Source organism: Lithobates pipiens, unplaced genomic scaffold (genome assembly GCF_037356315.1).
Source record: "Lithobates pipiens isolate NorthernLeopardFrog02 unplaced genomic scaffold, aLitPip1_a1.2 Scaffold_18, whole genome shotgun sequence".
In the NCBI taxonomy this organism is placed as follows: domain Eukaryota; kingdom Metazoa; phylum Chordata; class Amphibia; order Anura; family Ranidae; genus Lithobates; species Lithobates pipiens.
The window spans coordinates 318,875,223-318,892,608 of NW_027507758.1; the positions used below are offsets into that span (position 1 = coordinate 318,875,223).

Consider the following 17,386-nt stretch of genomic DNA (forward strand, 5'->3'; position numbering starts at 1 on the left):
AAATTCTGTCCGATCTGCAGGCTCAGCAACGGGCTGGTGTATCTGATCCACTGTGTCACACAGTAGATGCTAGGAAAGACTATCATTTAAGCCTAATGGCTTATGCTTGGACTAGTGCATTCTCGCAGAACATCACCTTGAAAATGCCCAATCTCATCTGATCTCGGAGGCTATGAAGGGTTGGGCCTGGTTAGTACCTGGATGGGAGACCGCATAGTTCTGTGGCTGACATATTGATCAGCCGAAGCACCGTGTAAAAAGCTCTTAGCCAGTTTGGTACCCCTTCATGTGGTACGGCTATTTAGAGACGATCTGGATAAGTAAATCCAAAGGACCTCTAATGGGGAAAGCTCTATTTTTTACCAGTAAAGAAGAGGTTCAAACATTTCTCCTTTAATCGTGCTGCCTCTCCTATGCCAAGGGCATCTGCATCTAGGCAGTCTCGACGGCCTTAACCGTCAGGTTCAAGGGAAAGTCCCCAAGGGCAACACCAGGGTGAGAAGACATTTTGGGGCAGAAAGCCCATAAAGCAGAATGCTAAAGCCTTCTCATGAAGGGGCACCCCCACTCCTTCGGGTGAGGGCGAAGGTCCTGTGATTCTCAACATCTGGCAGGAACAATCTCAAGACAGATGGATGTCTGTAGTCCTTCTCTAGGTTACGATTAGTGTTACGAGAGTTTGTCTCCTCGTTTTTTTTTTTTTTTTTTTTTTTTTTTTTAAATGGTCCCAATGATCCAGAGAAAGTGTCTTTCTGGCCTCTGGATCAGCTGTTATCCTAGTCAGTGATATCAGAGGGTTCCCTTAGTGGAACAGGGCACCGGGTTTGGCTCAAACCTTTTATGGTTCCAGAACCAAACAGGGAGGTAAGACCCATTCTAGAAGATCTGAATCCGCTCTAAAACATCCAATCCTTTCATAATCCGATCGGTTGTGTCAATCCTTCAAGGAGGGGAGTTTTTTGACTTTAATCAATATCAAAAATGCATATCTCCATGTGCCGAATTTTTCCACTCACCAGAAATGTATGTATTTTGAAATATAAAATTATCTTTTCGGTTGTGGCCCTGCCATTTGGTTTAGCCACAGCACCACGTGTGTTCTGAAAGATTCTGGCACCTCCTTTAGCCAGATTAAATTCCTAACCTATTTAGAAGTTCTTCTTTTAATAGATCATTCAGTCTTGGGTCTAAAACCAGAGTCTGATCACAGCCGTAACTACCTGAAATCTCTGGGTTAGCCATTATAGCCAGACCTTCTCGCACAAGGTCCGGTATTTCATCCTACCTTACGGACAAAAAATTTAACAGGTCTGACTGTTGAATCCCACTCTATAAAAGATCGTGGGTGAACTCCCCCGGTAGCGTCTACTTTGATTAATGCCAGGAAGCCAGCTTCTAGAATCACTTACTATAGAGTCTGAAAGGCATATGTTTCTTGGTGTGGATCCAGGGGTTGGCACCCCAGGAAGTATGTCATAGGCAGGATCCCTGATTTCCTGCATTTAGGATCTGAAATGAAGCTGGCCTTTACTACTATCAAAAGCCAGATCCCGTCATTGTCAGGGTTTTCAATGGCCTCCTGCTTCCCAATCTTGGTGCATAGCTTATTCAGGGGGTAACACAGATTATTCCCCCTATCAAGGCACCTCTAAATCCTTGGGATTTAAATTTGATCTTATCGGCTTTGCTGAATAGGCCGCTTGAACCTTTTTGAGAAATTTCCTTTTGACAAGAAAGATGATCTTTCTGGTTGCCTTTTCTTCTGCTAGAAGAGTATCAGAACTAGTGTCTCCGTCTTGTAAAGAGCCATATTTGATCATACATAAGGATGAGGTGTTTTTTTTGTTTTTTCGTCATCCTGAATTCCTACCAAAAGTGGCAACAGGTTTTTTTCATTTAAACCAAGATATTATTCTTGCTTTTTTCTCCCCAGAGCCTCAATCTAGGGAAGAGAAAGCACTACATTCCCTTGATGTAGTAAGAGTGATCAGAGCCTATTTAAAGGCGAGCGCTCAGGTTAGCAAAACACATGTTTTGTTTGTATTGCCAGAAGGTCCAAAATGTAGACAGGCAGTGTCAAAATCTACTATTTTCCGAATGGATTAGTCAAGTGATTGTTCAAGCTTCGACATAAGAAAATTCTTCCTTCTTATGCTAGAGCACGCTCATCCAGGGCGATTAGTGCCTCTTGGGTGGTGAATTATCAGGCCTCTATGGCTCAGATCTCTAAGGCCGCAACTTGGTCTTCGGTTCATACGTTTATCAGATTTTATCAATTTGATATTAAGGGTCATGAGGATATTGCCTTTGGGCGCAGTATATTGCAGCCTGCAGTACGAGTCCTCTGGCCTCCTGTTTTTTGTCTCCCCCCTCCCCTTCAGTTGCCATTACTATGGGACATCCCACATAGTAACTACTATGGCTCTGTGTCCCCTAATGTGAGTGTAAGAAAACAGGATTTTTAAAACGGCTTACCTGTAAAAATCACATCAATATAGAATGATGATAATATAGACAGTAAGCGTGGTACAGGGCTAGTAAGCCAATTCCAGAAAGATTATCCTCATATGTGGAAATGCTTTTCTTGACTGGTGTGAACAAGGGCACTTCAACCTCAGGGAATACTCTGTACCTTACAGTCTGGCATTCTTACAATTTGGGCTTGACCAAAATTTCACTCTAAACACTCTGAAGGTACAGGTTTCTGACCTAATTATTTTTCAAAAACCTTGACTCTGTCCCTTTTATCAAAGGTGTATCTGGTATCCAGCTACCCTGGGCTTTCTTGTCCGCTGTCCCTCCTCTACACTGAAATAGACATTGGGACCCTGATCATGTGAAGAGCAACATCAAAAGTCTACTTCAGGGTAGATAGAATAGGCTTAGAATGGGGGTGGGAGTAGATTTGAGCATTGGTTTTCACTTGCCCTTCACTTTAAGACCATGCCACCTGGTAGTTGATTCTGAAGTGTGGGCTGAGGTTTTCTAATGCTATGCCTCATTTTGGTGAGGGCTATATCAAAGTTATATCTATGTTCATTGTGTTTTTATGAAAAGAACTTTGAACACAGAACTACTCCTTTCCCAAAAATGTTTTCTTAATTTACATAATCAAGTTGATGTATTTTTTTTTCTCTTATCGGCACTTAATATTTGTAGGTGGAACCTTTACTACTTAATGTGAAATATTAGTTATGCAACATAAATGTACAGTATATATTGTACTTCCATTAGCTATCAACTGGTTTGATTCAGATAACATACAGGAAGAAGAGCGCATTATAATTGTCAATGCACAGGTAGCTTAAGGTTTTTTTTTTGTTTTTTTTTGTTTTTTTTTGTTATAGGTTTGCATTTGCTACAAGAAATGGTATACTCATAAAATTTGATAGTTTGCATGCCATTCAAAAACAGATGTATATACAGTGGATATAACGTCTACACACCCCTGTTAAAATGTCAGATTTCATCAAATGTCAGATGTAAAAAAATGAAACGGATAACATTTCTTACAGTCAGTTTGGGACTACATTAGTAGAAACCACATTAGAAAAACTCATTGGAACTCCTGACGTCAATAAATTAATATCTAGCTACTATAATGTCTTAATGGGCAAGGAGATCCAAAAGCTAAGAAAATCAGGGAGATGGAGCACTATTATACCTGAGCTAATGGAGGAGCTTTGGGAAGAAGTGTTGGCCTCATACACCCACGTTATCTCAGCCAGAAACAAAATTATACAACTCAGGTACTTGTACTAAATATACTCCACACACCTTAGACTGTATAAAATTGGAAGAAGAGACACTCCCACATGTCATGTTTAGCAGCAGAAGGATAATTTTTACATATGGTATGGGATTGTAATAGGGTACGCCCTCTCTGGTCGCAGGTGACCCAATTGATTGCTGATATGTTTGATCCCCCGAATATTTGTACTCTATTACTGGGATTTCTAGGCATAATTGAAGTTATGAGTAACAGCGTGAGAACCTTACTACAATTACTATTCTTTTATGTCCATCAATTGGCCTGGTCAATGCTAATGTAACACTATATAAATTGACTTATGAAGCCAGGGGGTGCCCAAAAAATTTGTTGGTTTTGGGTAAGATATTTCTTTTGAAATATGTATATACTGAGATCTGAATGGATCGCAATAAGTAAATCTGACTTGTAGCTACTGACCAAATAACCGCACACATCACAAAAGTTGAAGGAGGAATTCACCTTCATTATAGTTTAATTTCTTCTTTACATCACTATGGTGTCCGTTTACGAAGCAGTGATCAATGAAGATCCAGAGGATCGCTGCTGATCACAGCCATAAACAGTTTATGAACCGGAGATAATTGGGGGGAGAAGTGTTTGAACTTGTTCTCCCGCCGATTATCTCCACACATGGAGAATCCTCATTGAATGACACAGTAACGGCCAGTTTATGAAGCTGCGATCTCAGCGCTTCACTGGCGATCTGAGTCAGAATTCACACTCCTGGGTTCACCATCTCAGAGCTGGAGAATTGGGGAGTGAAGAGAGAATCTGGGGGGATCTGAGGAGGAAAGAGGAAGATAATTTCCTTATGTCTTGTTCAGACCCCCTAAGACAGTAACCATGTCCCCCTGTCATATTTATATGTATACACATATATATGTGTGTGTGTGTGTGTATATACATTTATATATAATGTGTGTGTGTATGTATGTATGTGTGTGTGTGTGTGTGTGTGTGTGTGTGTGTATATATATATATATATATATATATGTATATGTATATGTGTATATATATATATATATGTATATACATGTATATACATGTATATATTATGTAGGGGGACTCTTTATTTTACCAACATTAATCACACCTTCTGTCAGTGTACTGAGCGGTGATAATTTATCACTGCTTAATAAACTGACATCTGTGTATCTGTGAATTTCTAGTACTGTAATCTCGTAAAGTCTCACGAGATTGCAGTATTAGGGGCCGTTCTCCAGTGTTAGAGGTGTTTGTAGATCGCTTCACTCCTCCAAGGGTGAAGCAATCTACTCCGCTTCATAAACTCGCACATAGAGGAGAAAGATCGGAGAATAAAAGGACACCTATGTTCTACGTTTTACATTTCATGATAACACATACAAAACAGAAAAAGCACTATTTGTACAATGGACTATATTGAGTTTAGCAGTATAGATATCTAGGATAGCATAAGAACTATTATATGGTTTTATGTACATTTATACATGTAACCGTCTTCTGATTTTAATTTTTATTTTTTCCTTCTGTATATGTACACTTGGCAAATAAAATCTTCTTTTTTTTTTCCTGAAATTTTCCACCTTTTTAATGTGACCTGTAAACTGTACAACTCAGTTGAACAAAAAAAAAATCTTTTAGGTGGAGGGAAGTAAAAGTAAAAACTAAAATATGGTTTCATAAGTGTGCACACCCTTAAACTAATACTTTGTTGAAGCACCTTTTGATTTTATTACAGCACTCAGTCTCGTTCAGTAGGAGTCTATCAGCATGGCACATCTTGACTGGACAATATTTGGCCAATCTTCTTGGCAAAAACAATCTGTCAGACTGCAAGGGCATCTCCCCATGGGTTTTCAATCTGATTCAAGTTTGGGCCATTCCAAAAGTTTAATCTTCTTAAAGCCATTCCTTTTGTTTTGTATGTATGCTTTGGGTCGTTATGCTGAAAGACAGTTCCTCTTCACATTAAGCTTTCTAGCAGAAGCCTGAAGGTTTGGTGCCAATATTGACAGGTATTTAAAACTGTTCGTAATTCCCTCTACCTTGACTAAGGCCCCTGTTCCAGCTGAAGAAAAATGGCCCCAAAGCGTAATGCTGCCTCCACCATGCTTCACTGTGAGTATGGTGTTGCCTTGGTGATTTGCAGTGTTTTTGTGCCAAACATATCTTTGGGAATTATGGCCAAAAAGTTCAACCTCGGGTTTCATCGGACCATAACACATTGTCCCACATGCTTTTGGGAGACGTCAGATGTGTTTTTGTAAAATTTAGCCGGTCTTGGATGTTTTTCTTCATACGAAAAGGCTTCCATCTTGCCACTCTACCCCATAGCCCAGACATATTAAGATTATGGGAGATTGTTGTCACATATACCACACAGGCACTGCATGCCAAATATTCCTGCAGCTCCTTTATTGTTGCTGTAGGCCTCTTGGCAACCTCCCTGACCATTTTTTTTTTTGTCTTCATCAATTTTGGAGGTACTTCCAGTTCTTGGTAATGACACTGTTAAGTTTAATTTTACCCACCCACCCCAAAGATTTCAATTTGTTTTCAAATTTAGTTGTACAGTTTATTGGTCCTATTAAAGGTAGAAAAAGTTCTGAAATCCTTTCTTTGGGGTTTTTTTTTTTTTTTTTTTTTTTTTTTTTTACATCCTAGAAACCTGATATTTAACAGGGGTGTGTAGACCTTTTATATCCACTGTATGTCAGTTGCAGTATATATTTTTGGTGAAAAATATGCTTGGTAAAAGTACATTTTCTTGCATTAAGCCTTTTTGTTTTAATGTATTAATTGGTGGTGGTTTTTTTTTCTTAGTTGTTCTGTTGTCTCCAGTGGCGTGATCGATTCAGGGTTTTGTCTGAGACTGTTGGATTGGAGTCAGCTGATTTGGCCCTGCTAACCTTTCATTGGCAGTGGTTAGCAAAATACTCCTTGAAGCCAATTACACAGCTGTTCCTTGGACATGAGCATCAAAGGTTGGTGCCATTGTATTTGTGCTTAATATGATCAACTACAAGCTCGGCTAAGTGATTTGTCTCAACTATGTCTTAAATTTTTTCATTGTTTTTTTTTTTTTTCCCTTTATAAAATCCATTTATGTAACTGTCCTGCATATCATGCACCTTTATTATGTCACTGATCATGGTGTTTACCGGATAGGTTTGGTCATATACAATGAGAAAAGGGGGAAAAAAACAAGGGAAGCACTTCCCAAGTGTACATTTTTTATTTTTATTAAGGATAAAACCTACAATAATACATTAAACTCTGCCTGAAGGAGGCTACGCTATGAATGTTTGCTGAACCCCTGGCAACTACACTGCTTTCTCAAGCTCATCTCCCCAGCTTGCATGTGCTGTTTCTATTGTCTGCTTGTCCAGAACACACAGACTCTGGTGATTTGACCTTTACCTGCTGCCTTTTGCATCCGGAGGCTCTTGTGATCTCCCCAGCCTCTTTTGTGGACTTCCACCTGCTTAGTCCTAGTCTGTCACTGGAGGAGCACACAAACGCCAAACAGCGGGGATGGATCAGAGGCACACAGACAACCAGCCCTATGTAAGAGTCTTTTGTACATTAAGGTAATGTTTTTACACTAGGGTAGCTCGTCCTTTTTTTCTTTTTTTTCTTTGCTTTAGGAAACGCATTGCTCTGCAGACTTTGGTAATTTTAGGGCAAAGCAGCTGCACCTGGTGGATCTTGTATGAACAGTGAATGGATGGAATGTCTCACTAGCGCAGGAGTGGATTATTTTCTCTGTGTTCTTTGGTCATATACAATGCACATTCTAACAGTACACAAAATAGAATTTTGCTTCATATATATGGTGGGTAAAATGAGTATTGAACATGTTACCATTTTTCTAGCTAAAAATATTTTTAAGATGCTATTGACATGAAATATTCAACACGTGTCTGTAACAATCCATGTAATCCATACATACAAATAAACCAAAACAAATAAGTCATGTGCAATAAAATGGAATGAGATGGGAAAAGTATTGAACGCATGAAAAGCCAAGACCCTACCCGAAGTCTCAGTAATTAGAAAGCAATCCTGCCCCCTTGTCAGTGCAAATTAAAGCGTAAATTCTGTAATTTTTTTCAACTTTCCATCTATTAAATCTTCTGCCTTTGTTTTAACTTTGGCTAGTAAAACTTTTTTTTCTGCCAGTAAATACCTTATACAGCCCACTTTTCTTTTTCTTGTCTGGTCATTAGCCTAGGCTTATGACATTATGCACAGCTCTCTTGTGAGAGTTTGTCAGGAAGGGAGGGGGGGGGGGGGTGATTCATAAGGGGGACAATGAGAGCTGCAGAGCTGAATGTGCGCCTCCTGTGTATATCCAGGAAGTGAACAGGCAGCAGCTTAAGCTGCCCAGAGTTAAAATGGTTGCAGCCATACTTGGTAGAGGGAGATTTTTGTAGTATATTTGGCAAGTACAGAATCCCAGTATATATAGAATAATAATCAAAGTGGTTGGAGGGAAGCTTCAGAATGGCAAAGATGTTTTTTTTTTGTTTTTGTTTTTTTACAAATGATTTGAGCAGACTGTAGTTCCTCTTTCATATCAGCTGGTTCAGTCTCAACTGTGATGACCTATATAAAAGTGTCTCATTGCCAAGTTGTCACACAAGAAACCGCTCATGATTGGTAAGAGCATAGAGCTCTGAAGACTTTTGCAACCTTATGGTTGCAAAACATAATGATGGTATTGGTTACAGAAGGATTTCTAAATGTTGCTTTGAGCACTGTTAGGGCCCTAATCCGGAAGTGGAAAGAACATCATTTGTTGTCATAAACTGGCCACGGCCAGGTGCTCCTCACAAGATTTCTGCCAGAGGAGTCAAATGAATTATCAGCAGAGTTGTCAAAGAGCCAAGGACCACTTATGGTGAGCTTCAGAGAGACCTGGAATTAGCAGGTACAATTGTTTTAAAGCCAACCATAAGTAATGCACTCAACCGCCATGGCCTGTATGCACACTCGCCATGCAAGACTCCACTGCTGAAGAAGCATGTTTAAGCTTGTTTAAAGTTTGCTGCACAACATTTAGATAAGCCTGCAAAATAGTCTATGCCATAATACACACCATGTTTGGAGATAAAATGGCACTGCACATGACCCCAAAAACACCATACCAGCAGTGAAGTTTGGAGGTGAGAACATCATGATGTGGGGCTGTTTTTCAGCATACGGTACTCGCAATTTTTCTTGTCATTGAAGGAAGCATGAGTGGTCAAACTGAACCAAGACATTCTTGATCAAAAAAATTCTGCTGCCATCTACCAGGATGATGAAACGAGGGTGCACATTTCAGCAAGACAATGATCCCAAACACACAGCCATGGAAACTCAATTGATTTCAAAGAAAATTGAAGCTGCTAGAATGGATCAGCCAATCGCCTGTCTTGAATCAAGATCTATGAATAGAACTAAAGATCAGAGTTCATAGAGGAGGCCCACAAAACCTGTGGAAGAATGGGCCAAGCTCGCACCCGAATAATGCATGTGACTAGTTTCTCCATACAGGAGGCATCTTGAAACTGCCATTCCCAACAAAGGAATTTGTCTGAAGTATTACATTTTCAGTTTGCATGTTCAATACTTTTCCCTACATAACTTCATTTCTGATCTTATTTGTTTTGGTTTCTTTGTATGTAAGGATTACATGGGTTGTTAATGACGTGGCGGAAATTTCATGTCAATAGCACCTTTAGAAATATATTTACCTAGAAAAATTGTGACATTTTCAATACTACTTTTATTCTCTGTACATCTCTACAGTACCCTACATCTGCTAAAAAGACATTTAACCTTTCAGAGACATTTACTATGCCCATGGTTTATGAACTGCTTGCCAACCATATAAAATATGCATATATTTTCTATCACACACACACACAGAGCGGCTCTTCTGCCCAGGATCACATAACTAGTACGTGAACCTGCACTTCTGGGTCTGTGGTGCTCCACCAGCAGCCTGCTCCTGCTGTGATTAGACACAGCGAGCGCTGATCAGCGTGTACAGCAAAATTCATGTCCGCCGATACCTGCCAATGCTTCAGTACACAGGCCTATGTAAACAAGGCAGATTGCCGTTCTGTCAGAACAGAAGGCATGGATCCTGTGTTTCTGCTGGGGCACTGATCCATGCCTTCTCCTAGTACAAGCACCTCCCCCACAATAGTAAAGCACTAGTCAGGCACCCATTCTCTGCACTTTGTATGTATTGCATCCCCTTAGCTCACACTTTTCACAATGTGTTTTTTTGTTTGTTTTTTTCTGCTGGGAAATATCTTTTTTTCATTGATTTCTTCTTTACTTCCGCTCTTCCCCACCTAGATGATTGTCACTAGGCGATTTGCAAGGGTTCCTAGGATAGCGGCGCCATGTTTCCCAGGAGTCTTTACGAATCGCCAACTGCTGAAATTTTGCGTTATTTGCAGAGAGGAAATGACACGAGCAGGAGATCCAATCTCTCCTGAACAGGTTGCTATAGCAATGGGGCGGAACTTCCATCTGCATTTCTATGGCAACCTGTCAGGAAGGATGACCTCACATTATGTGAGGTCAGGAGGTGCATGCTGGGTAGCCAGCTGCACAGAAATACAGGAAATTAACACAGTAGGGCTTCAGATGCTCACAGCTAAAATGGAACCTGCCTGCTTCCAATATCTGAATAACAAACTATTTCTAAAGAAAGTAAAAGTGCCGGCAATATGACATGTTAGTAATGTTCATGTTCAATATTTGACAATTACAGAGCAGTGTTTAATAAAAAAAAAAGTAGTTAGAGGGACTGAAACACTTTGCCCTTGCTGGTAGCCCCTTCCCAGGCAGTGTCGTTAGTACAGTAACAGCATAATTTTTTTTATTAGCACTGGTGCCCAAAAAGTGTCAGTGTCCCGACTGTCCACCCCAATTACTAGTAAAAAAAAATAAAAAAAAATCCCATAACTTTTGCGCAAACCAATTAATGTATGCTTATTGAGATTTTTTTTACCACACATTTGTAGCACAATACATATTGGCCTAAATTGCCAGTAGTTTTCGTTTTTTACAATTTTTTTTTAAATTGGATATATTTTATAGCAGGAAGTAAATATTTTCTATTCAAAATTATTGGTCTTTTTTGTTTATAGCGCAAAAACCTCCCCAAAAAAACGCAGAGGTAATCAAATACCAACAAAAGCTCTATTTGTGGGAAAAAAAATTATGCATTTTGTTTGGGTACAGCGACAAGCCCTGGACCATTTGACTGGCCAAAGACCAGACCACTTTTTGCGATTCGGCACTGCGTCGCTTTAACTGACAATTGTGCGGTCATGCAACTTGGCTACCAAACAAAATTGATGTCCTTTTTCCCCCCACAAATAGAGCTTTCTTTTGGTGTTATTTGATCACCCCTGCGGTTTTTATTTTTTGAGCTATAAACAAAAAAAGCTACAATTTTTGTGTTAAAAAAAAAAAATACATTTTTTTTTTTACATTTTGCTATAATAAATATTCCCCAAAAATATATAATTCCCCCCCCCCCCCCCAGTTTAGGTCGATACATATTATTCATGTTTTTGGTAAAAAAAATTGCAATAAGCCTTTGATTGGTTTGCACAGAAGTTAAAGCATTTACAAAATAGGGGCTAGTTTTATGGCCTTTTTTATTACATTTTTTTTTTTTTTTAACTAGTAATGGCGGTGATCTGCGTGTTTATTTTATTTATTTTTTTTTTTTTTTGCGACATTATGGTGGATACATTGGATATATTTGACACATTTTTGGGACCATTGTCATTTATACAGCAATCAGTGCTATACAAATGCACTGATTCCTGTGTAAATGACAATGGCAGTGAAGGGGTTAGGGGGCTGGGTTAAGTGTGTCCTGGGGCATGTTTCTAACTGTGGGGGGGGGCGTGGCTACATGTGACACGTCACTGAGCTCTGCTCCCAGGTAGCAGAGATTAGTGACACTGTCACTAGGCAGAACGGGGAGATGCTTGTTTACATTAGTATCTCCCCGTTGTTCCTCCCCGTGAGATGATCGCAGGTATTCCCGTGGCGATCGAGTCCACGGGACCAGCGATCTAACTCACGGAGGGGCCGACGCGTGCACGTGATGGAACGGCGGCAAATTTAAAGGGACGTACCTGTACACCCATTTGCCTGTCCGTGCCATTCTGCCAACGTACATCGGCGTGCACCGATTGGGAACCGGTTAAAGTAACTCTGTGCCGTATCGCAAAAAATAGCTCGGTTATCTTCCGGAGGTTAAGTGGTTAAAGTATAAATCCAGAGTTTTATTTTCATACAAATTTTAAACATATGCAGGAGAATTTACAACCACAATTTAGAGCCACCAAAACTCATGTCAAAACAAATTGATTCAAATACGTAATTAAAGCATCCTTTTGCACATGCATGTAGAAAACCCAGTGATCTAAAAACAGCACCACCCGAGTGGTGTCGCCACGAATGCATCAGTAATTGGTTGAAATCTCAATGACATCCATATCTGCATGAGAAGTTTCTTTTCCAATTACTGCAACTGGCTAAGTGTTATCCTCCATGGTGCCTGCAATTTGAATTGAAACAGTTAATTCGTGCCTTGTAAAAGCAGTGTTATTGATGCATAAGTTCAATTTAAGAATCTAAGTTCTAGCTTTAAATATGTAATATCCAAACCTATTTAGCATTATGTCGAGTTGGTGACAAACCTAATCTGTGCAGTTTTATGGTCACCCTTGTGTGGTAAATATAAGCTTGACAATTTTCATCACTGTGCAGAATTACTGAGTGAACTATATGTATGCCAAATATCTAAGTGACTTGTAAGCTACAAGAATATCTATCAAATTAGCCAGTATGCAAATGGTACACATGTCATGATACTTCCCAGTAGGATATATTTGGTGTGACTCTTAGACCAAAACCACAAGCCAGCCAATCAAGATTACTGTAAATTTCGAACCTTGAAGACCTTTTACAAAGATGTCTATGCTGGCGGAAATTGCATTGGTTGAGTATAGCGGGGTTTAATTCCTCTTAACCGTAGACAAGAGGGGGCCACTCTAAGCCATTGCACAGAGCAGGTAAGTACAAAATGTTTATTGAAAAAAGCCTTTAGAACCGATTTAACATGCAACATGACATTCTATACTAACCTTTTAAATTTTCTGCTTGTGTATATTGCTGGCTTCTGTTCTGTGATATTGGCATAATGTGATATTTTAGGATGTCCCTTGATGAATGCAAGCATTTAATTGAATTTCTCGTGAGCTTATACACACTGTTCACATTAATGGATTCCTCTGTCTCTAGGCTTTCTCAGGAAGTCCAGTCTGTGTCTGAGAGTATTCAGGAATGTCTCTCATCCACACAAATGCCTGCTAGTGTAAAGCTGCTTCAGAAAATTCTTGGCAGACCTCTACCTTTCAAGGTATTAAAACCAATATGAGTATGTATATACACACCTTTTGCTATTACTGCAACTTTTTCTTTTTTTTTCTTTTACTTTATATTTACTTTTGTACTGTGTAATGGATGTACCTATAATGCCTATATAGCAGCACTATAATTTGAAGTTTGTAGGAGTTGTGTGCCCATAAATACTTTACCTTGTAAAATTTACAGGAGGCCTCTGTGGTACAGTGTATGGATAAACTGAAGGCTCTTAGCACTTCCCTTAATGTAGTTGATCTGAGACCAGCTAAAGGAGAGGGCAGTTGCCAGCTTGACTTCTACAGATTAAAAGCAGCTAGCTCTGATTGGAAAACCAAACACAAATTACTACAAGAATGGACATCTATCCTTCGTGCAAATCATCAAGAAGATGTGAATACTGGTAATGGCTTTCTTTACTTTGCTTAAATAATTAACATTTATACCGTATTTATCGACGTATAACACGCACATTCATTCAAAATGTAATTAAAGCAAAGTGAGGGTTAGTGCCCATCTGCAGCCTCACCATTGCCATCAATGCAGCCTGATCAATGCCTATCTGCAGCCTCATCAGTCCACATCAATGCAGTCTCACTGTTGCCTTCAATGCGGCAGTCTCACTGTTGCCTTCAATGCGGCAGTCTCACTGTTGCCTTCAATGCGGCAGTCTCACTGTTGCCTTCAATGCGGCAGTCTCACTGTTGCCTTCAATGCGGCAGTCTCACTGTTGCCTTCAATGCGGCAGTCTCACTGTTGCCTTCAATGCGGCAGTCTCACTGTTGCCTTCAATGCGGCAGTCTCACTGTTGCCTTCAATGCGGCAGTCTCACTGTTGCCTTCAATGCGGCAGTCTCACTGTTGCCTTCAATGCGGCAGTCTCACTGTTGCCTTCAATGCGGCAGTCTCACTGTTGCCTTCAATGCGGCAGTCTCACTGTTGCCTTCAATGCGGCAGTCTCACTGTTACCTTCAGTGTAGCCTGATCGATGCCCTTCTGCAGCCTAGAAGGGACAGGGAGGAGGGGCGGGACAAGTGCCGACAGATTACATAGAATATCCTATGATAGACAGAACAGTAGTCCAATGGCATCCCGGGATTTGGACTTCCTATTACAGAGACCACCAAGTAAACAGGAGATTCTCACTGTATGTAATCTGACGTCGCTCATCCCGCCCCCTCCCTGTCCCCTCAGAGAAAGCTAAACTTGAAGTATTGGCGTATAGCATGCACCTGATTTTCAGGGTGAAAAGGTGCGTGTTATACGCCAATAAACACAGTATATATAATTGCCATGCTTTAATATGTATTTTGCTTTTTACTTCAAATGGAATCTACAGAGAGAGGGGAAAAAATCTCTGTGATTAAGGACAGCTATTTCTCAATTGAAATGCCTTGGACTGAAATGCAACATATGACCCAAGAAATGGTTACTTTTTGTCTGTGTCTTGCTTTCGGAGTGTGTGCGTGTTCTGTTTTTAATATGAAGAAAGTGGCAGGTGGGGATGTTTGCTTATCTTTTGTTTAAAAGGACAGACTTGTAATGCCTGCGCAAAATATGTATATATCTTGAGCAATTGATCACTGAAAGTCGCACTTCTGTTGTCTTGGCCTTCTAAGCATGTACTCTAGTTTATTATCACAGCTATTTGTCTTTGCAGAGAGACTCTCTGTGTCAGTGGAAATACTGAGGTCACATATGAAGGAGCAGAAAATTCCATTATTTCCTGACGAAAAAAGTATTGAAGAGCAATCGTATACTCCAATGGACCAAAAGGATTTAGCACAGCTTTCAAGTGAAGTTCAGATGTGGCCAAGCATGGAATATCTCATGCTGCTTTGGCAGTACAAACTGGTGACTGATCTGCTGTCACATTCTTACTATGTAAGGTAATAACAATATGCAGCGGTTTAATTTTCATGCAGGATGGAATATGAAAACTTTGTAGCATTTTTATGTTTATTTGTTTGCCTCCACAGAAAGAACATGCAATCTGACTTGAATCAGCTAGTGTCATTTTGTTTGAAACATACCTCCTTGCCTTCGCAGCATGTTCGTGCTTTCAACTTTCTTACTCAACATTCTGAGGTAGAGTTTTTTTTTTCCTGCAGGAATAATACTTCGTTTTTTTTTTTTTCTTTATTATTTGGTTTCTAATATAAAAAAATAGTCTTGGCTGTTCAAAACCGATTAATGGAATTGTAATTGCTTACTAAATATCATTAATGATCACAAAAAGCTTTTTAATCGGGTACAAATGAGGTACCGTATTTATTGGTGTATAAGACACAGGCGTAAACACGCACACATTTTAAGAGGGACGTTTCAGGAAAAAATTTAAATTTTAAATAAGAAACTTTGAAGCAAAATAAGGGTCAGTGCCCATCTGCAGCATCACCATTGCCATCAATGCAGCCTGATAATTGCCATCAGTGCAGCAGCCTCACCATTGCCATCAGTGCAGCAGCCTCACCATTGCCATCAGTGCAGCCTGATCTATGCCCATCTGCAGCCTGGAGGAGACAGGGAGGGGGGCGGGACACGCGCAGGCAGATCACATACAGTGCCCCCCAACCCCGGCAGCTAAAATTGTATTGTGCCAAGTATTGGCGTATAACACGCACACACTATTTGCACCCGATTTGCATGGTGAAAATGTGATTGTTATATGCCAATAAATACATTAACTTGATTTTTAACCACTGCTCCAATGATCCATAAACATAAAACATTACCTCTTTAATGGCAATTGTTAACACTAGATTGCCATCAAGGAAATTTAAAATAAAAAATGTTGACTGCGCTTATCCGTGTGCAATACAATTAATGTTTTGAAACCAAAACCTTATTTTCAGACCACAAAACTGGTTTCATTATTCAGTGACAAACTTTCTCGTGTACAATAAAATTAAGTGCGACAATCCAAGATAACTATAGTTCAATTAGTAGTGCTTTCATTTCAGATATTTTTCTCCTTTTTAATGTGCTTCTCATATCCTGCAGTTTTGCCACCTTCACCCTTGTGGGTTTCAGTTAATACAATTGTGCAGTGACGCCTACCCCCTTTCACCAGTGTGCTCACCTCCCAGTTCAGATATGTTTCCAGGTCTAAAATTGCCTTCCCCTGCTGCGTTTAATTTCAGGCTCCTCAGTTCAATCTCCTCCTTCCACTCTCCTCACTGAGCTGGCTTTGTATGGACTTTCCTCCATGTCCCCTCAGCATAAAAAATACACACATATTGTGTGTATATGTGTATATATATATATATATATATATATATATATATATGTATATGTATATGTATATGTGTGTTTCACATTTATTGCATACTATTCACTTACATTAAAACTTGAAACTGTGCACTTTAAAAGATCATGGGATAGGGCAGCAGCTCTTGTACGTTTCACAAACATAGTACTCTCTCACCTGACTCCTCCCACATGCATTGTCTTGATCACGTGACTTAGGGATTCAGCAAGAACATTTTCAATTGAGCTCTTTAATCCACCTTGAGGCTTCCTAAAGTCTGTGAAGGGCAGGGCCCCTTTGTTATTGTATGCCTGACGAAGGGGCCCTGCGTGGCTCAGGATCTACAGTTTAGTACTTCATACTTCCATTGCACACGTTCCTGGATGTGCCCTCGATTTGGGTGTTGCAGCAACAACCAGCTGGATACTGGTTCACACCATGGAACGACAAATAGCGTCCAACGGGTGATTTATTGCATGATCACAACACGAGGATAGTGCAATGTTTCATTGCACTATCCTCGTGTTGTGATCATGCAGAATCCATTTCTCCTTTTACATCAGGCTTCTGACACGTCATAGTCCTCAGTACCCCCTTCCACCTCAGTGATCAATGTCATCCATTCCTTGCAGGTATTTGACAAAAAGGAAGCAATACAAAGAGAACAGGATACTTTTCATATAAGTACATAGTACGGCAGATAAAGCAGGAATATGAAATGTTGGATTTACATACTCTTAAAACCATCCTCCATGTAACCCTGCCTCCACCAGTCATGCCTAAGCTTTGCTAGTGTCCTAGGAAGTGGTACACTCTTTCCTCAGCTCTGCTGTGAAAAGCCTCAATGTATTTATCCTAATGGTACAGTACAGAGCAAAGGAGTCGATTCTTAGACTATGGGTTATGTGCCATTCCCTTCCAGTGATTGAACAC

At 40.0% G+C, this 17,386-nt stretch overlaps 1 protein-coding gene across 1 annotated transcript in view; it reads left to right on the forward strand.

Annotated features, from left to right (window-relative positions):
- MDN1 (midasin AAA ATPase 1) overlaps window positions 1-17,386 on the forward strand; it is a 462,551-nt gene that overhangs the window by 272,253 nt on the left and 172,912 nt on the right. The window contains exons 54-58 of the mRNA XM_077487249.1: window positions 6,578-6,738; window positions 13,085-13,202; window positions 13,397-13,607; window positions 14,864-15,092; window positions 15,183-15,291. Of these exons, the coding sequence (XP_077343375.1) occupies window positions 6,578-6,738; window positions 13,085-13,202; window positions 13,397-13,607; window positions 14,864-15,092; window positions 15,183-15,291 (828 nt within the window). The remainder of the gene's footprint in view (window positions 1-6,577; window positions 6,739-13,084; window positions 13,203-13,396; window positions 13,608-14,863; window positions 15,093-15,182; window positions 15,292-17,386) is intronic.